Source organism: Gadus chalcogrammus, chromosome 16 (genome assembly GCF_026213295.1).
Source record: "Gadus chalcogrammus isolate NIFS_2021 chromosome 16, NIFS_Gcha_1.0, whole genome shotgun sequence".
Classification (NCBI taxonomy): domain Eukaryota; kingdom Metazoa; phylum Chordata; class Actinopteri; order Gadiformes; family Gadidae; genus Gadus; species Gadus chalcogrammus.
In genome coordinates, this window is record NC_079427.1 from 15,147,980 (window position 1) to 15,170,731 (window position 22,752).

General features: G+C 44.2%; 1 protein-coding gene and 1 non-coding gene across 2 annotated transcripts in view; both read right to left on the minus strand.

Annotated features, from left to right (window-relative positions):
• Nucleotides 1-892: 892 nt before the first annotated feature.
• LOC130405453 (rho guanine nucleotide exchange factor 17-like) overlaps nt 893-22,752 on the minus strand; it is a 60,467-nt gene continuing 38,607 nt past the window's right edge. Inside the window, exons 3-24 of the mRNA XM_056610538.1 lie at nt 21,674-21,856; nt 19,286-19,402; nt 18,654-18,746; nt 17,794-17,970; nt 17,465-17,515; nt 17,111-17,220; nt 16,528-16,613; nt 16,234-16,352; nt 15,211-15,418; nt 14,677-14,750; nt 14,318-14,401; nt 14,025-14,128; nt 13,525-13,646; nt 12,788-12,907; nt 8,862-9,129; nt 8,410-8,496; nt 8,231-8,298; nt 7,885-8,033; nt 7,300-7,474; nt 5,078-5,173; nt 4,738-4,920; nt 893-4,598 (exon numbers count right to left, since the gene is read on the minus strand). Of these exons, the coding sequence (XP_056466513.1) occupies nt 4,396-4,598; nt 4,738-4,920; nt 5,078-5,173; nt 7,300-7,474; nt 7,885-8,033; nt 8,231-8,298; nt 8,410-8,496; nt 8,862-9,129; nt 12,788-12,907; nt 13,525-13,646; nt 14,025-14,128; nt 14,318-14,401; nt 14,677-14,750; nt 15,211-15,418; nt 16,234-16,352; nt 16,528-16,613; nt 17,111-17,220; nt 17,465-17,515; nt 17,794-17,970; nt 18,654-18,746; nt 19,286-19,402; nt 21,674-21,856 (2,877 nt within the window). The 3' untranslated portion in view covers nt 893-4,395. The remainder of the gene's footprint in view (nt 4,599-4,737; nt 4,921-5,077; nt 5,174-7,299; nt 7,475-7,884; nt 8,034-8,230; nt 8,299-8,409; nt 8,497-8,861; nt 9,130-12,787; nt 12,908-13,524; nt 13,647-14,024; nt 14,129-14,317; nt 14,402-14,676; nt 14,751-15,210; nt 15,419-16,233; nt 16,353-16,527; nt 16,614-17,110; nt 17,221-17,464; nt 17,516-17,793; nt 17,971-18,653; nt 18,747-19,285; nt 19,403-21,673; nt 21,857-22,752) is intronic.
• On the minus strand, nt 20,645-20,717 carry trnam-cau (transfer RNA methionine (anticodon CAU)). Its single transcript has one exon. It is a non-coding gene; the product is annotated as a tRNA-Met (tRNA).

The following is a 22,752-nucleotide window of genomic DNA, read 5'->3' on the forward strand; positions in this document are numbered from 1 at the left end:
GAAGCAGCCTCTCGATGAGATCACGATACGTCACTGCCGCAAACTGAAACCCGTGTTCCTCGTGAGCGCCAATGTGTGCCTCGTGCGCCCGGTGACACAGTTATCTTTCTTCGCGAGAGCCTGTTTGCATGCGTGTCTAGTACTGCGCCTTCTTTCTCTTTAGGGATTTGGCTCTCTCGATTTGCTTTTCGTGTCTGTTTGGTCAACTATATTCCATCCGTCCCCATGTTGACGAGTGGAAATAAATGCTGGAATACGCTCGAACAAGCCAGGCTGCCGATGGCACTAGGACTGGTACCAGCGTGGTGCCACCGGAACCGACAACCGGCACGAGACAGGTACTTGTCCCACGAGACAGGTACCTGTCTCACGAGACGGTTACAAAGGCACGAGACGGGTACCTGTCTCTTGTAGTTTGTCTCAGGACCTGACTCCTAAGTCGTATTGGCTGGACCTTTCAATTGGCTTTACAGCAGCACATCTCAATGGTTAAGACAGCTATCGCGTTCACCATTGAAGAAAAGTAGAAAAAGTCCAAACATTTCTACTCTGATAGACAAGAGATGGCCATTGGCCCGTATCAACGTTTTTCCACCCATTTATGACTGTAATAATACAGAGGATGAGTAAAGTAAAGAAAGTAAGGTCGTCTAATATAAATGTATACATGGCTTTAAAGCATACACTCATAATGTTGAGGCAAAATAGGCCCTTATTGAACAACAAATTAAATATATTCGGATCGTAGCTAGTGAGTTGGAACTTGGGATGCTAATAGATGACACAGTATGAAGCCCGCATACCGTGGTGACACAATGGGGTGCCTGTGCTGCTCTTCTTTATCGACTGTTTGTCTTTACTCATTCGCCACTAGAGCTGCACTAGTGCGCTTGCATGGATGTGAGCGTGCATTCACAACCACCGACAGAGGTTCTCTGTTCGCGCGCGTGTGTTGTGTGCGTGTGCACGCAGATAGGGAGAGAGGATGGCGCCTGTTGAGTGGACTTATCATATCACAATACACTTCATTGTTGGTTAGTGGGCTTAACGCTTAAGCATACATTAACATCGAGTTAAAACCAAAATGTCAGGGATACCCACTCAACTACAAATCTGAATGTTAATGCTGCCTGGCAAAAAAAATATTCCATGTGTATTTGTTGTATGAAGAAATATCAGCCACATATAAAATATCACCGGTGAACTGTTTTACTTACAAAGAGGATGCCACAGCTACAAAGCAGAAACAGCAACTCTTATGTAACTCTGACAAGGTACAATGATTACAAATGAGAAAGGATCAAGTGATAAAGCTTTTGTATAAGTTGTATTACAGGTGTAATCATAATATCCCTTTGCTAGAATATGTGCTAGTTTATGACCCAGCCCTGGCAAAAAAAAAAACATGAATTTGTGATCTTTGAACAGTTTGGGGTCTAATCGCCATTTGTATCAATCTGATGACCATAGTGTCTATCATTCTCATCCTTCAGATATCATTTTAAGTGACAAACAAGAGGGGGATTACATAGGCTACACATGTATATAAATATGCCATTAGTCATATCAACAATTGAGGAACGTGGGTGTACTATTTACAGAAAAGGGCAATATATATCAATTATTTACATCAATCAAAACCCCAAAGGTTCAAATACAGGCAGAAATAACTCATTTATTATATACTGCAAGAGCTTCAGGGTGAGTAAAGAGGACCAAATATAAATATGTTGGCTGGCGAGCATTGCCACACTTCTAATACTGTCTCCTTTTAGCGGTGTTGGTCGATTGTTGTATTTGTGTTTTATATCTAGAATGTGACTGTGTTATAGGATCTACATTTTTCCTTGTCAAAAAAAGTTCCATCTATTTATATATTGTTCGTTGAATTCTAAATTGGAGAAAATCACGCACTTGAACCAAGGGTGAAAGTGACTGTACTGGTGTGAAATTGATTTTATTTAGCCTCAGAGACATTTAGTTCACATAAAGCTAAAAGTACAATTTGAGAGATTTAGGGCCTGCCTGCCCCACTTTGTAGACAACAATGCCAAACTCTCTATTGGCGGTGATGGCACATACACGCACTCAGATAACACACTGCTCTTAAAAAAACTAGACGTATTACTCTCTTAACACTGTGACACACATTTATAGATAATTGGCTTCCAAAGCAGATGTGACTACAATTGCAAAAACATGCAGGGTGGGGTGAGGGAGACAGCACTTGGCACTGGAAACATACAATCAACCATATAACATTATTACCATACATTATTGGTTTGGGAAAAGTTTTGTTTTTCGTTTCCTCTGTATCGTTTCATAGTTTGGTAGTGTTTAGCCTTTTTATTTGCAGAAGGTCATAAAACAATTCCTCACCTGCCTACATTCACAACAAAACATTCGTAGGTTCAGAAGGCGGCCGTGTCATTTACCAGACGTCACATATATTTTACACAAGCAGAGACTCCAGTACCTAGTTACCCAGCAGACAGCAATCAACACAGCTAATCCAATTAGCCCCTCACATTAGAAACCACTGGGGGAGCTAGCCCAATGCTAACACACTGAGGATGGAGTAAGTTTAAAGGAGTAGAAAGAGCCCAGATGGACGGTGGAAAAGAGCGGGAAGTCTCCAAAGGCTTTTCAGGGATCAAGTTAAACCACCACTTAACCCTTAAAACGCAGGGAATGTGTGTTGGTATGAGTGTCGGTGTGTTAGCTAGTCACCTTTACTTCAGAAACACCTGCTTTGGAACTTGGGGGAATGGGGATTTGCGTAGGTGTCTGCGTGCAGTGGAATTATGTTCTAGCCTTAAGGCCGCACATCAATTTGTTCTTCTGACCTCATCTAAATCTGCGGCAAGAACGGACAATCCACAATCATTCTTTTTTATCATAGTGCGTGTGTGTCTTTGTTCAATTATCAATTGTTTTTGTGTAAGAGGAAGAAAATAAATCAGCATTAAACCGGTTACAGGGTTTTGCCACAGAATGTGTGAAAGCTACGTACTTCCATAAACTCAGTGGTCAAAAAAGGCGCTTGAAAAAAATAATAAAGCATAAATACTGTACATGAATATCTTCCACTCCAGAGAGTTGGGGACTGAGAAATAATATTCCAACTGACATCCTGAAGGAATGCTCTACCAATGGGCTTAAATACAATGGCAGTTAACAGCATACAATACAAATACATACTTGTATTTGTAGCCATTTCAATTGTATATAGTTTGTACCGGTTACAGTGATGGTCCATTTGATTGTATGGTTTTCCCCCAATGTAGTATACAGGAAATAAACTGACGCATTGTGATTATTTGTAAATCAAAACAAAAAAATAAGTCATGTTTCTAATTGTAGATATGTACAAATCTTGTGTGCGTAAGTTTGTAAAATTATGCATGTGTGTACATCCTTGTCAAATTGCCATTCCATATATTGCACTCTTCTCTATGCTACCTTTCTAGGCAATTGACAAAGAGTTGTGTTGATGGTGTTTCTCACCATCCATTAGAACAGCCTGAGGATTGGCTGCTGTCTTCAAGCTCCACACCAGTGGATCCCAGGAATAACTGATCTCCGGTATTTTGGGAAGTCGAGTAGCTGATTTGACAGGACTCTAGCATCTCCTTTTTGTTTATTTTGGTCTTGAACTGAAGTCTTGTAGATGTTAAGCACTTTTCTTAGCCGTGGGCTGCAGCCGCAAAATACGTCAGTAAGCGATAAAGTGAAATCGACCAAAGAGGTCATGTTGTACACCCTTTCCAATCAAAAGAACCACCTTATAGGTAGGAGTGCATTTGGTGTGGAGGCGGTGTACCATGGTTCCTTGTTCCTGTTTCCCGGTCTCATGCTTTTACAAAGCTAGAGGGACGATAGAGTGGAATTAGACCTAGCAGCATATGCTTCACCCATGTTCCTTCAGGAGTTGACTTGTGTGTGACACTCGACCAACAGAGTCAATGCCTCCCACTCTATTTCCATCTTTCCATCCAATCCACTGTCTTTCTATCTTCAATACTGAAGGACGGTCACAAATTCCTCTTTGTTTTCCTCTCTCTTTGATTTGGGATGTGAGTTTGTTCAGTGACTGGACAGTATTAGTAAGAGGACACACACACACGCATGGGATAACCATGCACAGGAGGAATGATGCACACAACATTGAAAAGAAGACACCTGTTCCCCAGAGGGAGTCTGTTCAGGAGACTGTCCACGGCCACTATGCACATAAAGACTGACCGCACCAAACACAAGACACAATAAATATAAATATTCAGGTGTAGGGGGGTCACACAAGGCAAAGGGCAGTGTTGTGTGCATTTCTAAAACAAATGCCGAGCTTGAGGGGTCAACAGCATCCTGTTGACAAGGGTTCATTGGTCCTAGACCCTAGACCCTCCACAGCAGCAGATGGTTGGTGCTGTCGTCCCGCCCCACTGTCTCGCTGCTATTGGTCAGCCGGAAGTCCTCGTAGCCGTCACCCCCGGAGATCACAAGATGATTGGTCTTGGGAATGACGTGGTGTGTTGAGTCCCTCCTCTGGAGACTGCCGTGTCCTCCGTTGTCTGCACTGCTGCCTTGTGATTGGTTACCTGCAATTGGTGACATCGCAGAAAAAAGGACAAACACAAACTAAGCAAATGGGAGTTTAAATTGGGATCGTCTTTTAAGTGTTAAAAATTGATAACACACCCGTGTTAAACAACATATTTCAAAAAACATTATAGCTACCTGCAAATTCATTTGACGTCTTGGGGAAGTTCACGTCAAAGCCTTCCGGGAACTCGATGGAGGTCAGGAAGCGGACGTGGCCTGTGTGCCCGTGAGCAGACCCCATGGGCACCAGGGGAGACTTGAGCGTGGCTGCCCCAGTCCCAGAGCTCACCACTGGGATGGCCAGGGTGAGGACCACACCTAGAAAGGATTAGTTCAGATGAGCCCAGGGGTTTTGTCTTCCACTCAAATGAATGAACTCACAGTGATGTAAACACATGAAAACGTTCACATTCAAGCTAATTACTTAAAACACAGGTGTGTGCTGTTGACAAATACAATGATTGTTTATGAATACCTGCACTGGTGCCGATCCAAAGCAGGTCTTTACATGCCAGCAGAGCTGTGATTCTTAGGCAGGCTGCCTTGTGCTGTCGGATTATCGCATCCGCACCTCAGATAAGAAAATGTAATTATCATTATTAAAAATGTAAACAGTGTTTTGGACCTTGTTCTGGACTGCTCTAGCCCCTTATCCACATATCCATCCAATATGCCCAGGTCTATGTCAAACTCCATGCAGGATGATGTGTATGTGGACCCTTGGGAATTCTTAACCCTTAAATTTCTACCGGATATTCCTCTGACAGAAGTGATATGGGCAATTTTCATATGGATTTAGAGTTTCCCACTATTGACTCAGGTTTGGACTGCGATAGTTGGATTTGGTGATACACTTATCTCATGGATTAGGCTGCTATACAGAGTCGAAGCGCTCTCCAAAGCGCTGAAGGTCTCCCCCTATCTCCAGTGTATCAAGAGCTATATGTTGAGCATAGGGTATCCCTTTGTAACCTGACTCGCCAGATGAATTTCGGTCCACCTAGCTCCACTCATCCATCTGGGATCAATCCATTGGAGAGGTGTTTTAGAAGGCTGGGCCATAACAAAAATCTGTGCATATGATTGGATAAACCACTTGTCTGTCATTTTTATTGACGTGCTACTTCAACCAGTCACATCAAAAGCAACCCGTGACGCTGAGGAGAGCGTTCTCTGATGTTCTTTTAAAGAAAGAATATTCGCTCAATTGGACAACACGGATGAAATAGCAGCATCAATGTTGACGGTTGCTTCCTCGATGCAAGCCGCCAATGTTGTCTGAATCAAGACAGTCGCCATTAAATCTTGTCCCCAAATCCCACCCAACGGGAGCGATCCCAGATAGAGGAGTGGAGCTAGGTGGAGCGAAATTCATCTGGCGAGAGTGAGGTTAATCCCTTTGTGCAGATGATCTTTTTCTGTATGAAACAAATCCAGTGTCTTCCATCCCCCAACTGAAGAGTTTTCAGATCATTGAAAGTTTTCCCAATCAATACCTTGGCCTCAATCTTAATTTCCTTTTTCGTCTCTCCAAGTCAGGCTTTGAGCATCTCGGTATCAAGATAATCCACCCTCTTCAACAGAAATACATTTAAATATGGTTTTACTTAGTTATTTTATTTTAAATTATTTATTTATTTTTTAACTTTTTGTTTCCTGGTGTCTTTGTATGTATGTATGTATGTATGTATGTATGTATGTATGTATGTATGTATGTATGTATGTATGTATGTATGTATGTATGTATGTATGTATGTATGTATGTATGTATGTATGTATGTATGCATGTATACATGTATGTATGCATTACTATTGTATATATTAAAATATATAAACATATATATATATATATATATATATATACATATATATATATATACACATACATATATATATATATATATACATATATATATATACATATATATATACATATATACATATATATATATATACACATACACATACATATATACATATATACACATATATATATATACATATATATATATACATATATATATATATACACATACATATATATATATATATATATATACACATATATATATATACATATATATATATATATACACATACATATATATATATATATATATACATATATATATATATATACATATATATATACATATATATACATACATACATACATACATACATACATACATACATACATATATATATATATATATATATATATATATATATATATATATATATATATATATATATATATATATATATATATATATATTTATATATTTTAATAAAAGCAGCTTGGAAATATAAACTGAAATGAACTTGAGGGAAGCTCAGTACAGGGCATTGTTCCAAGCCTCAAGCAATCTGAAGGATTTGAGCTGTTGCTGCCACCTTGTGGTCTAACTATCCACCTATCCATTACCTTTGTCATATAATGCTTTGGTCCTGCTTTCATGGGATGTCCTGGGGCACAATGTATTGTGAGAGATCATGGCCTTAAAGTGAGTTTCGCATTCTTGATGTGATTCATTCATAACATACTTTTTAGTCATAAAGCCGACACTGTCCTCCAGAGTCATCTTGTTCAAGGCCGCCTACTGGTAGACTTGCATACATTGGAGTTTAATTCCAGAGTGTGTGTGTGTGCGTGTATGTATATATGTGTGTCTATTGAAGGAAGGCAAAGCTTACCTGCCAGCATCTTGTGCACGGCCGGGGCCACGTCCACCTCCGTTAGGCTCTCCCAGGTCTGGGCGTGGTACAGCCTGACCAGGGCGCTGCCCTGAAGGGCCAGCCAAACCCCCTGGCCGTACGCCACCATGCACGTCACGCAGCGGCTGCTGTCCGTGCCAACCTGGAACCAGTGCTGGGGAGCATGGGATGGATATATATATGAGAGAGCGAGAGCGAGAGAGAGAGAATAGTTAAGAAAAGAGAGAGTGATGAGTCGGGGAGAGCAAAAGATAGAGCATAGGATGACGATCAGGGGGAAATACAGACAGAGAGGGATTTAGACGGAAGAAAGGGCGCAGTTGGACAGATGAGAAGAGAGAAAATACAATTGTTTCTAGTCTATCATCCAATTGCACGCTGCTGCTGCTGCCAGGACAACGACCCAGCGTTGAGCATTCCTCTGCATCCGCCAGCCCATCACACACCTCTCTACGTTTCCATTCCACTATATCCATACACAATCATCAATTCAATTCCCCCTCCCCTCCCTCCAGGTGTCTCTACATCCCTCCAGCGTGCTCCGCAGCCTGCCGACGGCCCTACCTCCTGCACCAGTGTGCTGGTGTTGATGACCAGCACTCTGTTCTGGGAGCCACACCACAGCTTGCCGCCCACCGGCACCATCTTGGTGATGGGGCTGCTGGCCGTCCCCAACCCCAGCGTCTGGGAGGACTGGGCATCCCAGAAGCTTCCTGGAGGCGAAGGGTCAAAAAGTTGATCGCAGATTGGCAAATGGCTAGGGCTATTCTGACCATTTCGGAAAATAAGTAATGCGGAACTAGATCATATATCTATAATAATAAACATATATATATATATATATATATATATATTTTTTTTTTTTTTTTTTCAACTCCCTTCCTTCCACACATCCACAGTTTGTGCTTACCAGCTTCTCTCTGATAGACAATGACATCTCCGTTGGCAAGTGATACAAACACTTTATTATCCAAATATCTGAACAACACAAAACACAAAACAGCACATATAGAGTAGAGATTAATACGCAATTAAAACTGCCTGTCTGCAACCCAAAATGTCTTGGTGGACTCAGACCAGGAGACTCACAGTATGCAGAGGATGGAGGCAGAGTGCTGGATCTTCATGCTGTTCTTCCGGTTGCGTATGTTATCAGAGGACTGGTACACATGGATGCTACCCAGCAGACAGGAGAAAAAAGAGAGAAATACATTGTTTATTACTTGTGGATGTAACATGCAAACATGGTGTTTGTGTGTGTGTGTGTGTGTAGATGTAACATGCGTGCATGGTATGTGTGTGTGCGTGTGTGTAGATGTAACATGCGTGCATGGTGTGTGTGTGTAGATGTAACATGCGTGCATGGTGTGTGTGTGTGTGTAGATGTAACATGCGTTCATGGTGTGTGTGTGTGTGCAGATGTAACATGCGTGCATAGTGTGTGTGCGTGTAGATGTAACATGCGTGCATGGTGTGTGTGTGTGTGTAGATGTAACATGCGTGCATGGTGTGTGTGTGTGTGTGTGTGGGTGCCCCCATACCAGCCGTCCTCGGTGCCCAGCCACACTGAGCTCTGGTAGGCCTCCGGGTCGATGCTCAGCAGGTCCTCCAGGCTGGCCCTGGTGAAGGAGCCCCGGGACGACCTTCGCATGGCGCGCCCATCCATGGGGCTCTCCGGGTGGACGCGGCCTGCTCCCACGCCCCCCGAAACGCCCGCGGTCCCGTAGGGGTTGGGGGCCGGGAACTCCTGCTCCTCCTCACTGCTGGTGGTCTCTGTGGCCATGTCTTTGAGGCCCTGGCCCTCCTCGTCTGTTCACAGAGGAGAGGGAGGGAGAGGGTATTAACAACCCACTGCTGTCTGTGAGTACATGCAAATGTGCACAGATATTACATTACTCTGTCCAAAGCGAAAACAGAAACCGGATTCAACAATGAGAGAGAAGAATCATATAACTGCATACAAATTCACACAAGAAAAGAAAAGCAACTGCTTTCAGGAGCTAAAATATAGAAATGGGACATAGAGACAGATTGAAAGAGAAATAAATTGATGGGACTTTTTTCACCCTTTGACCATACTAAGCCATACATGAGGCTGGACAAGATCGCAGCCTCATGCTGGTGCACACAACATGGACAGTGACTGACACTCAAGAGGCAATGCCTCGCCTTGTTCCATGGCAGAGGCAACCGTGGGGGAGGAGGACGAGACAGACAAGGCCGAGGTAGAGAAAGCAGTTCCGTGGTGGGCTTCAAGAACTGATGGTGGCAAAGTAGAACCAGACGAGTGCTTCAACTGTGGCAAGTAAGGACAAAAAAAAAAGAAAAAAAAAGAAGCCCTGTCGCGTCATCTTACTGCAGTATGTTGATCCCAAATTACTCAGCATTTGAAGGACCCAATGAGTGCAATGGCTCACGGCTCAGGGGAGACCCCTAGTTCCAAGTTGGTTTGGACTCCAAAGGTAAAGGAAGCGTTCTGTGGCCTTACAGCAGGCCCCGAATCTTGGTCTACCAGGCCCGGCCCAACCTTTTATTCAGACTATTGACAAACGTGACGGCTACAAGACATCAGTACTGCTCCAGGAGCATGGGGGCCAACAACGACCAGTGGCGTATTTCTCCACCAGATTTGATCCAGTGGCAACAGGCTTGCCTATGTGCTTGCGCACAATGGCAGCTGCAGAGAAGGCAGTGCACAGCTCCTGGGACTTTGTACGTTATACAGATCTCACCCTGAAAGTTCCCCACGCTGTGTCCCCATCACTATTAGATCTGAAAACCTTTCACCTCTCTGCTGCACCATGGCTGCACTACAACACATGCCTGCTTCAAATGCCTGTCAGCACTGTAAAGCGTCGCAATGTGCTAAACCCTGCTACATTGCTTCCCACAGAAGGATATGGTGAAGAACACCCTGATTGCCTCGCTGCTGTAACAGAGGATCTGAACTGATCCAACCTGGAAGTGAAACAGTTCGTGGACGGCTCCGCCTCTTGCAACAAGGAAACCGGTCGTAACAAGGTTGGGTTTTCTGTAGAGAATCCCCATGAGAGACTAGCCTCTGGCTCATTGCCATCTAATCTCTCAGCTCAGGCTGCTGAGCCAATACCCTTGACAGAGGCCTGTAAACAGGCTGTAGGATAATCAGTTAACATTCACACAAAGATCGCTATGCATTCGGCGTAGTACATGATTTTGGCACCCTGGATAGGGACTTCCTAACATCCACATGCAAACTGAGGCACCCACCACACCTTGGCTGCTGAGTTGATAGAGGCAAAGCTACTCCCAGCTAAATTAGCAATTTGCAAATGTGGAGCTCACACTCGCAGTGAGGAACTTGTGTCTAGAGGCGATGCCTGCGCAGACATAGTGGCAAAAGCACATGCATTGTATGTACATGTATCTGTCCCTGACCCAGATATTCCCACAGCGCCACTGGCAGACCTCCAACAACGTGCCTCTGACAAGGAGAGGTCGCAATGGAAGAAGGCAGAGTGTATCAAAAATAGATGGTATATGGGTGGGGCCTCCCCCGCTGGCTTTAACCCAACGATGCACAGTTGATGCATGGGCATGTGTCAAAAGGGGGAATGCAGTAAAAGGACCCCCCCCCCCCCCCCCCCCCCCCATCAACAAACCCGTGTTATGACCGAATGCTCAGATATTGTATAACGTTGTCCTCAACTCTCATACACCAAGGGGTGCAAGAGGCACTACCAAAACCTGCTACAGGACCACTCCATAGCCTGAAACCCGGTGACTGGATGGTGGACTGATTTACCTAAGGAGGTAAAGCTGGAAACACACAGTTGGACAGGAACTCATCAGGTGTTGCTGACCTAACTAGCTGCATCAACGCCTGGTATGCCAACCAGCACTGACCTCGACCGCAAGGATCTGCTGAGGGTGGTGGAAACTGCCCGGCACATCCCCAGGACTGGGCTGCAAGCCGGGCAGGACCTCTCCACTCAGAGATGGAGGGGAAGAGCCCAGTCTATACTCAGGGACCGCCGCAGCCACCCGAGCCATAAACCTTTCACTGAGTTACTATACCGCCTGGCAGACGGCACATGAGCATCCACAGAGGAACCACCGGGGTCAAGGACAGCTTCGTCCCCAAAACCACAAGACTTCTGAACTCTGGACTGTGATCACCCCACCACGGCCCAACAAACACACTCAAAATAACTTATAACTTAAACGGTACTATGTATGTTTACTTTATATATATATATAACAATTTACAAGGTGATATTATCACTCTCGATATTTTTAGTCACTTTTATTTTATTGTATTTATTACTTTACCTGCACTGTCTAGGAAAGCTTAAAACACTTGAATTTCATTGCCAGCAATGACTGCTACTGGAGCCTTGTTGTGCATTTGACTTGAAGAACTTCAACTAGAACTTGGAGTGTGCCCATTCTTAAGAGAAAACTACAGCGCTTCAACCTTTGTATGCTTATCATGTTGTGTGGCCTCTCTGCAGAGACTATATTTATCTTATACTATTCGTACCCTTAATTATAAATAACTCCTAAAGGTCCCATGGCATGGAAATTACACTGCAAAGCAGAGTTCCACTAGCCTGCCTATGGTTCCCCCCCAGTAGCTAGAAATGGCGTAAAACGAGCACTAGGTACCCTGCTCTGCCTTTTGAAAAAACAAAGCTCGGAAGCGCCGATTTGGTATTTGACCCTCCAATGAGACAATGAATTGGAGCGTGCCTCGGCAGCGGGCAGCGGGGCTCCGGCGGGAGAAAATCGCAGTCCACAATCGCGGGCAACAATCCCTTTCTCCTCCATGACGCGGTTCAGTCTACTTCAGATTGATGTGGAAGTGGAAGAACCAGAGACGTCGGAGAACCCCACGCAGTCGTTTGAGATTCATAATATCGTCTTGAGGTGCACACAGCTTTTGGCCGTGATAATATACATTATATGATATAGAAATCCATGTACGTATAGTAGGATATTATTTAGATATAGAGCTACAGGACTCTTGCCGAAGCACCCGGAGTGTTCTAGAATATTTACAGAACACGGCCAAAAGCTGTGTGCGCCTCGCCATTGCGATAAATCCACTGTAAACACGAGTGGTACCATTGCTGCAAGCTCCTCAGGGCCACATCCCCACCCTCCACCTGGACCCGCCTCTAAAAAATGGCACGTTTGTGGAAAGCTCATGTGGGACTGGCTCACAGTCGCTGTAATTCTGCAACAAGGTAGAATTTCTTGAACATCTTCAAGTACTGTATTAGGGGCCTACTAACAGCTATATAAAAGCATTCATAAAGTAGCATGCCATGGGATCTTTAAGTTTAGTCGGCTTGTCAATATTGCGTAGTCAACACATTTCAAAGAATTTCCTTCACACTTCTCAACTGCAATCTGAATCTCCAGCCATCGACTTACGGGTGAATGTAGGGATGTGCACACTGCTGTGTTGGGTGATTGTACTCACTGCCATAGCTAGATGAGATGGTGGAGCGGCTGGCTTGGCTCTGTAATGTGGAGGAGGGACTAGGAGAGTCTTCATCATCCGTGTCATCACTGTCAAAGGGCACTATCTCCGCCCCCGCGCCTATGAACAGGGAATTTAGAAATTATTCAGAAAACTATTTTGGGAGTTTTGCCAGTGATCAATGCCTTCATGAAGTCTAATGGAACATCTTCAAGTATAACTACTTATGTGGATCTCTTTCATATATTAACCAAAATAAACTATCACAAAACAACAAGAAGTAGTTGATCAATTGATCGATCAGTTGATTGAAAATAAGCTGCTATTTATTTTGATTAATAGTAAAAATTGTAAGACTAGGAAATGCATTTCCTACAGAAAATGCAGTAAATGCTGTAGGGAAAAGTGTGGTTGTAAATATGTTTCAATTAAGGGACAGGTTAAGCAAGGTACAGAAAGGTTGAACAGCTATTAAGGGAAAAGATTTGAATAGAGTTCAACAATTTAAAGTCTAATTGGACAATACAATGTAAACATGAAAACCATTAAAAAAGTGTAAAATAGTTGGAAACAAATCAATTGTCAGAGTTAAACAAATAGCTACAATTATAAAGTTTGAATACATTTTGATCAAATATAGAACAGCTGAGCTGTTGTAGAACCCAGACGTTTGTGGCGCCGACAAAAGAAAGGCCCTCACCTTAACAAACACATTGTGCACACAGAAGAGAACACACCTGCAGGCTGATTGCTGAGCTCCAGCGACGAATGAGAGATGGATATGTGCAGATGGGGTTGGGGTTGGGGGGGGCAAGAAGATGCAGGGGGCGGGGCATGAGCGGGCTCCACTCCTCGATCCCTACGGGGTAAAGAAGAGGAGTTACTGATGGTTGAAGTAAAATAAAGATTAGTAACATTGTGGGCAGTAGATATGAATCAAATATTATTATTATTAAAAGTATCATCAAAAAGACGCATATAAAAATAAGTTATTATGAATAAACTTGTAAGATGTTGAATATCCACGCTGGGTGCGTGTGTGTGTGTTCATGTAAGTGTGTGTGTGTGTGTGTGTGTGTGTGTGTGTGTGTGTGTGTGTGTGTGTGTGTGTGTGTGTGTGTGTGTGTGTGTGTGTGTGTGTGTGTGTGTGTGTGTGTGTGGGGGGGGTGTGTGTGGGGGGGGTGTGTGTGGGGGGGGGGTGTGTGTGGGGGGGGGGTGCGTGTAGGTGCGTGCTGACCTGCCCTTCAGGCCCGGTACAGCAGCAATACAGATGATCCTGGCAGAACAGACAGCTATGCAGGCCTCCACGGTGGGCTCATCCTTGATGTTCAGTAGACACACCTGGAGAAGCCATATTCAACTCTTCTTACACTCTTCATGTCGAGGCAAAGATCATGGTTCCACTAATATCTGTTTAACGCCTAATGTCAATAACTTGTTTACACAGGCACAGCAATTCAAGATAGATGGTTGGTCAGTTGTTTTCATGTGTTGAACTGTGAATAGATTTGTGTGTATCTATGCACCGACCTGTCCCACGTATCCATCACTGTTACACACCCACACCTCACAACCACTGTCTGGGCAACTGTGGCTGGGAGAGGCGCATGAAAACTACGGAGACAGAAAACAACAATAACAACTCAGTGAGCTGACTCCCTTGCAAATGTAAACACTTGCCGCCAAAACTGTACACCAGGCTTTCAAAGATAGCCGTGTAGTCGACAAAATCAATATAGATGAGCTGATGAGCTGTTTTGTTTTAAGGATAACTGCTGACAGACAGGCACATATATATTCACGCACGCACGCACGCACGCACGCACGCACGCACGCACACGCACACGCACACGCACACACACACACACACAGCAGAGATCTCCCCTCACCTGCATTCCACTGCGAGTCTTCATAATTGGAATGGCTTTCAGAAACTCTGGGTCCCACTGGTCTTTGTTCATGGCTGGACACGAATAACAAAAAACCACAAAAAAGTAAAAAAAATGACTGCTCGTCTAAAGTGTAACAAATCAAACTTGCAATAACCAAAATGACAAGTAAGCAAATACTGAGCCACTACCACTACCAGTTTGTGTGGATATAGCGACATCTTCTGGTCGAATGTAGGTATTTGTATTTATTCATTGTTTTGTGAGAAATCAGATACATTTCATTAAGGAGCAGGTTAAGGGAAGGAGGGAGGCATTTTGTCATAATGATGCTTACACGTGTAGACTTTGGACATTAGGGGATCAAACTCATTACCTTTCGGCTGAAATTGAAACACCCCTAACCACCACACTGTCCCCTGCCCCTTTTACCTAATTAGCGAAACCACACGTCAGTGTCAGATGGGCAGTGTCCTCTCAGTAGAACAGGTACCTATCCTCACCCGACTCCGTCTTTAACCTAAGGCCTCTCACCTAGCTTCTTCTTGGCGTCCTCGAAGGCCTGCTCAAAGTTGGAGCGGGCATCGGGGGAGCTGAACTCGAAGAGGAAGCTGCTCTCGGCCGAGGCGGTGGCGAACTCTAGCTTGGTGGGCAGGAAGGTCATGCTGAAGGCCAGCGACTGCTTGTCCGAGAGCTCCCGGTGCACCGAGGCCATCAGGTCCTTGATCACCTCGTCTAGCGACTGCGGGGGAGACATTATGGGAAAGAAATGAATAAAGGAGATGGTTTTAGAAAAATGTGTGGTAGCCAGGTCTTAGTTAATCAACAGTGTGGATGGAGAAATAAAGCGTTTGAGGATTAAAATAGTGGAGATGAAGAGACAGGAATAAGAGGAGCATGACATTTAAACATCAAAACTGAAACATAGGTATAAAATAAAATGACAATAATGTATTGTGGACAAAGTTATGTGCGGATGAAATGACACAGTAAGGAAGATATTAGAAAAAGACTACTTAAAAATTGTTGGGGACGTGGCCGTGTGCGACTTCTAACACTATGGGCTGGTGGATAATTCAAAAGAAATAAAATACTTTTTTTTTTGTTTATTGCCATGGGCCCCCCCTCTGCCTTGGGCCCCCCCAGGACAAAATCACTTTCCCCCGCAGTCCGTCGGCCCTGACCCCGCTTATGTCCTTTCCCCCCCCCCCCCCCCCCCCCCCCGAGTACCAGCTTCTTCCCTCAGGCAGATGAACCCAAGGCTCAACAGTACCCTAGGCAAAACTGCTCTGAGCTTCTTTACCCCCCTGCCCATAAAAGCCCTAAATGGCAAGATAGCCACAGGCCAAGCACTGTAACGGTGCTTTTAACTTTGACTGTACACAGGTGCGATTTATGACGACTTCATGTTGATGAGGCTGCTTTACCCTTAAAGCACATATGTACATCATTATGATGACAACACATGTGTTTGACGATGGGCAGTGTGCAATTGGTTGGTTGATGGCAGTCTGCGTGCATGTGTGTGCTATCGTGTGTGTGCGTGCGTTACATTACCTGGTGTGGGAAGCTGAGGGTCTCAGAGAGTTTGCTAATCTGACCCAATGTATTCAGATCCTCGTCCAATCGACCAATCATCTTCTGGATATTCTCCTTGTTTGTTGCCTGGGAGGAGTCTAACGTGCAACAAGCGTAGTCAGTAGACTGCAGCATAGTTGATGCCTAATACTATACATTATGGACAACATATAATAGGCCTCCCAAGATAGGGAAGGATTATTTTACCATACATCACATGAAAGGACTATTGACTGAAAAATACCAGTAGTAAAATTAGAAGCAATAACCTACTTTTCACCATCTCTATGTCCTCCAGAGAGAGTTTCCAAAGGAACTTGTATTTACTGGAGGTATCGATCAAGCTAGCAGCAGAATACCTGAATAGGTGGTGATAAAACAAATGAACAAATGAAAACAGGAACAACAAGGGACAAAAATAATGTAAACTTTGGCAGCCTGGCAACATCTGCGTTTCCGATGCTCAACAGTAGGGGGCAGAGTAGGTCAGTTTAGAGTAACAAAACTGATAGTAGAAAGTATAGAAGACATCTGTGTATATGTTCATGTGTTTACCTTTACATTTAGCGCCTTTAGCAGACGCTTTTATCCAAAGTACATTTGTCAGAAGAAGGAGAAACAATATATTGCTGTCAGTACAGTAAGGATGTTCATAGAACCAAGTATTGCAAGGTTAACCCATTCCCTGTACACAACAAAGCTAGTTTACTTGCATTACAAAAGTATGCATTCACTTATGTGTGATTATGTATGCGTACGTGTGTGTATGCGTGTGTGTTTGGGTGTGTGCGTGTGATACCCTTGTGTGTGTGTCGACCCCTGTGTGTGTGCGTGATTGTGTGTGAGTGAGTCGTACAGGCTCATGGAACTGCGTCTCAGGGAGCCGGACTTCCTCTTGAGAGTGGTGCAGATGAGCAGATCGGTGAAGAGGAAGAGCGAGCGGTCCTTCCTGCCGCCCACGGTCTTCTACAGGGGGGGGGGGGGGGGAGAGAAGAGGCTCAGGGTGAGAGCGATGAAGAGAGTCTGACGCTGACCTCCCTTAGTATCACAGGGATACAATTAACCAGCACGCCGTTCAGCCTTGCAGGTATTAACGATTAACTTAACAAGCTTTGTGATCCATGGTGTGATCTCGTAGAGACACCTTTGTGCATTGAAATCATTCAAAATGTTTCATGAATCACCAAATACCAATAGAAAGCGTTCTTACCCCCTCCATGACCATCTCTTGTCTCAGAAACTTCCGCTGGGGATTCATAATCTGACACACACACACACACACACACACACACACACACACACACACACACACACACACACACACACACACACACACACACACACACACACACACACACACACACACACACACACTTTTGTTAAATCTCCACAATGCAAGCACCTTCAACAGACCCTTCTCTTGAAGAACAAATTGATGGCGTCCAGTGGCGGCCATGGTAAACTACTTGAGCCTTTGTAAAGCTACAGGAACAAGTGCAGGTGGAGGCCCCATATCAAGTGGTATCCAGTGTGTCTCACATGCTCCACCCCCTCGATGTGAGCCTCGATCTCCTGCATGACCCGGGTCTCCCGCTCTGCCTCCTCCGCCGACCGCCGCCCCTTGTTGATCTTCTCCGCCAGCCGCTTGATGCCCCGCTGGGCGTCCAGCAGGTACGGGTGGTCCGGGTGCTCCTCCGGGGTGTGCTTCAGCAGGTCCTGGAGGCGCGCGCACACACACACACACACGCGCGAGAAGAAATGCACACACACACGCATGTACACAAACAAAATGGAGATAATTGATCAGAATACTGCTGAGAGTGTGTGTGTGTGTGTGTGTGTGTGTGTGTGTGTGTGTGTGTGTGTGTGTGTGTGTGTGTGTGTGTGTGTGTGTGTGTGTGTGTGTGTGTGTGTGTGTGTGTGTGTGTGTGTGTTTGGTGTGTGTATGTTCCATGCTGAAGGCAGTGCACTGCATGCACTACGAAGTGAACACGTGATAATATATATGTCCATGTAGTCATTGTCGCACATCCAAGATTACAGGCATACACAAACAAACATATGACATAACGTTTGTCTAACAACAAAATACACTGGTGTCTGCTGCAATCTCCCAAATAGGCAGCTTGAGGCTTATTGTGACTGGGCAACATTGGCAACATTTATTTCATCAGAGTAAGCTTCTCCAACCGTTGTATCCTCCTCAGAGTGATAACACAGATTTATAGGCAAGTTATTCTCCATTACCACACACCGCCTCAGCCTCCCCCCCCCCGGTTATCATGACGACCAGCCCAGCAGCAGCAGCAGCAGCAGCAGCAGCAGCAGCAGCAGCAGCAGCAGCAGCAGCAGCAGCAGCAGCAGCAGCATCATCATCATCATCATCAGCAGCAGCTTACCTTCACCAGCAGTTCATAGCGGGGAATCCTCTGGACAGGCTTGATCATCAGGTCTCCAAGAGCCTGCTTCTCCCTGTTCTCACGCATGCTTTGCTGTGAGGGGGGGAACAGACAGACAGAAGCATGGATTGAAGATGAACAGAGGAAATAAGGTATATTAGAATAATACAAGGACTATGTTCTTCACTTTCTTTGCCAGAAGGAGGTACAGCAGCTCAAGCATAAAAGTCCACATCTGGACATCAAAATTTTTGTTTTACCATGGTGCAAATGTACACATAATAGTATTCAACTTTACTCGATACTATACAATTTCCAACCAAACTCCGCTCAAACATGATTGGTTAATACTGCTTGGACTTCAAACATGAACCTGTGCTTTCATTACCAAAACCCTCCAGATTCTGCATTCATATGCAGGTATCAGTTTATAGAGATCTAACACAGGTGACCAGTTCATACAGTTCTGGTCAAAGTGAAATTCACTTTCAATCACTTTGACATAAATCTAGTTCAGTTCTGTTTGAATTCCTAAAAGGCGCACATACTAAATCTAGAGGAACGTTGTGTTTAATGACTGTTAAAGCATTAGAGGAGAATGGGGAACACATGTTTGGATGGACAACACCCACCTCTAGGAACTTCAGGAACGCTGGCTTGGCCTCCTTCGCAATCCTCACCGCGTCTTTGGCATTGAGGAAGTTGTCGATGTACGCCGAATAAATATTAGCTAGGGTCTCTTTTGAGAACTGCGAAAGGGCAAAGAAGAGAACAAAAATAAATAGTTTGTGGGAGGGAGACAGGATAAATATAGGACTGGGGCGCGAAACAGGAAATAGCTTTAAGATCAGTCGTATAGAGTCAAATTTATGACAAAAGTATTGTCCGCGATTACTTTTTTTAAATCTCTGACGTAGCTGTGGATCTGCATCTCTGTATCCCAGAAAAACAAAATCCAACGCATTTTCGCGAATTGTGAACGAAAAGGGGATAGATCCCTGTTCACCTCTATAATCTGTGTGTGTCAATCATTAGCTGAATGGTATTCCTGAGTAGCTAATGCCTGATGATGGTGTGCATGCCTTCAGCCCGGGAGGTCAACATACCAATAACTCATTAGCCTAGGTGACCCATTGAGTCTCCGCCACCACGACCAAATCAGGTCAAAACAGGACAATAATGCGTACGTAAAGTCAGTCAGTCTGCGATGCCCACAGTAATAGCAGCATGAAGCTGATATTAAGACATCCCTTGGAAACAGGTGTTGAGTTCAGAATGTCAGACTGAGGAACTTGGAGGATGTATTGTAAGAGTACTTACATTATACCTACACTATCTGGGGAAAGCATGCCTCAAATGTATTTGTTGAAAATGTCAAAAAGAATGTTATAAACACAACACGTGTCTACACTCTCATAAACACACACATCCACACACACCTCAGACGGTACCAACACAGAGCCAGAGGAAAACTATAAATCGAGAAGTCAAACGTGCTATAGGTCAGTTTAGCACAAATGCTCAGAGCCCAGATAAACACGCCTTAGGAAACATCATAGCCTTGTTTTCCCTTTCTCCCATTTCAATCCTTCCCTACAACCGTCCATCATCCCTATCTGCTACGCTGTCCCCTCTCCCCATGCACAGCCTGTTGCTCCTCCTCCTCCTCCTCCAGGCTTTCTTCGAGACGACAAGAGAAAGAGAGAGGGAATCTGTGCTCGGAGGAGGGGAAGTAATGAATTGCCACACGGAGCATAAAAAGACGAGGAGAGAAGGAATTAACATCACAAAGCGCTCAAAAAAGTCAGTTCCAGAGCTCAAATTACGCAACCTCTCAAGAATCTTCTCATCTTCATCGGCTGTCAAATACCTTCCTATTAAAACAACAAAGAACACTAAATATTTCGATATGAAATAACATGCATGTACTGAATTGTATTATTTGTTGACTAGAGCTAAAAAACGATTATGAAAATGAAGTAAAAAACATCTGCCCCGTGTGAGGCTCGAACTCACGACCTTCAGATTATGAGACTGACGCGCTGCCTACTGCGCCAACGAGGCTCTGAAGGCATAAGAATGCTCTGTTACTTTAAGAGGCAGCAGGAAGTGCCGGGGGAGGGGAGAAACAGGGCTTATCTCGCTGCTGTTCCTACTGAAACAGACTAGACTGCAGCCGCTTCAGCTGAATGCAGGGTCATGCTGTGCCTTTCTTTTACTCTAAACTGCCGTCTGCACATTTAGGACAATACTTAGTTTTCAATTGTACAACATTATCTTGGAAGGCTGTTGATGAATGATTCGATGATAATAGCTGAGAAGTCCTTTAACGACAATACATTGTGGATAATTTGATGATCATGAAAGAGAACATCTTTGCAATGAATCTAAAAACAAACACACATTCAAACACGCATACAGACAACGATTATGAAACTTCCTGACCGCGGTTCAGGGAAGTCAAGGGATTACTGCTGGCTACATTCTGTTAGCAAATGTTAACTACAAGTCACACACCCGGGCAACAGCTTCTTTCCGACTGCATTTTGTCATTGGAGAGAACCCATGGTAGGTTCATTATGATGTCGATATTTATTCTCTCTTATGGGTGCATTCATAAACTTAGCATTCTCGTCTTTATGGTTTGCCCTCTATGGATGGATGTGATCACATAACCAACAAGCCAGTTCATAGTGTGTGTGTGTGTGTGTGTGTGTGTGTGTGTGTGTGTGTGTGTGTGTGTGTGTGTGTGTGTGTGTGTGTGTGTGTGTGTGTGTGTGTGTGTGTGTGTGTGTGTGTGTGTGTGTCAACATGGACACACAAAAACACATATATGGTAGGACAAGAAATCCTACAGTAGTAATTGTTAAACAGCAGTAGGCCAGAGTAAAGATATGGAAAAGTAAGCGAACATAACATACTATCTATAATACATCATAAAAATGTATATCGTTAGAACAATCATAAGAAAGTAGGAGGGACCAATGGGACCCGTGTCACTCATCCTCATCCCTACTTACCGATTGGATGAGGAGGTGGCCGACGGTCTGCCTGTCATGCCATTGGCTGACACAGCTGGTGACCTGTTCCAGGAAGGTCTCATGGTGCTCCAGGATCTCTGGGATCTGGTAGAACATCTCGTCCACCAGCAGGGGGTCCACGATGCAGCTGCTGTCCGGCTGCTTCAGGGGCCGCATGTAGCCCTGAGGGAAGAAGGACCAGACATATTGGATATAGAGAGATGAAGCTATATTTAACACAAGTAGTAGCACCATTCACCATTGTGTTTGTTCGTGTTCACTGGGTGACAAGGAGGAGCATCAATCCAGCGATGTTGTAGACACCCAATAAACCTACTTGAATACGTTTTCTAACTGATTTTTCTTATGTGTGTGTATAAATACAGCCACCGATTCTACTTTGGTATTTTCTTTGGAATCGGGTGGAATTTAGTATGTAAAATGTTAAGTTTGTACAGATGTTGGCTTTATACAGGCTGCTTTGTGTGAGATGGTGAATAACACTAACATATATTTTGCACATCACGTTTCAAGAGTATTATTTTACTCAATGCACGGTAGCCGTTCATGGGTCACAAAATATTTGACTTTATTCATCAACAAAAATAAGCATTCGTAAGTAGAGATTGTAGATGTATTCAACGATGTGTGAAACTGTTCAACTATAAGACTGAGGGCTTATTGTTCCCACAGCTCTGCTGTTGAGCAAAAGTTGAAGAAAATGTGACAGCATCCACCTGGAATCCGCAGTCACCGTGGTTACTCGCTTATTTCCCGAATGTAACCATGGGAACCTAGCCCCATATGTTATTATCCAGAAGGCAAATAGAGAAACATACGGATATTAAGACACTCGCTCTGCTCGGTCTGACATACAGACACACATTTACAGTCACACATATCCAATTGTATACACACACACACACACACACACACACACACACACACACACACACACACACACACACACACACACACACACACACACACACACACACACACACACACACGAAACAAGGAGAACATGAAGGCATATAGTGTTTACCTTAACCTAAGAGAACTAAAGCAATAAATCTTGA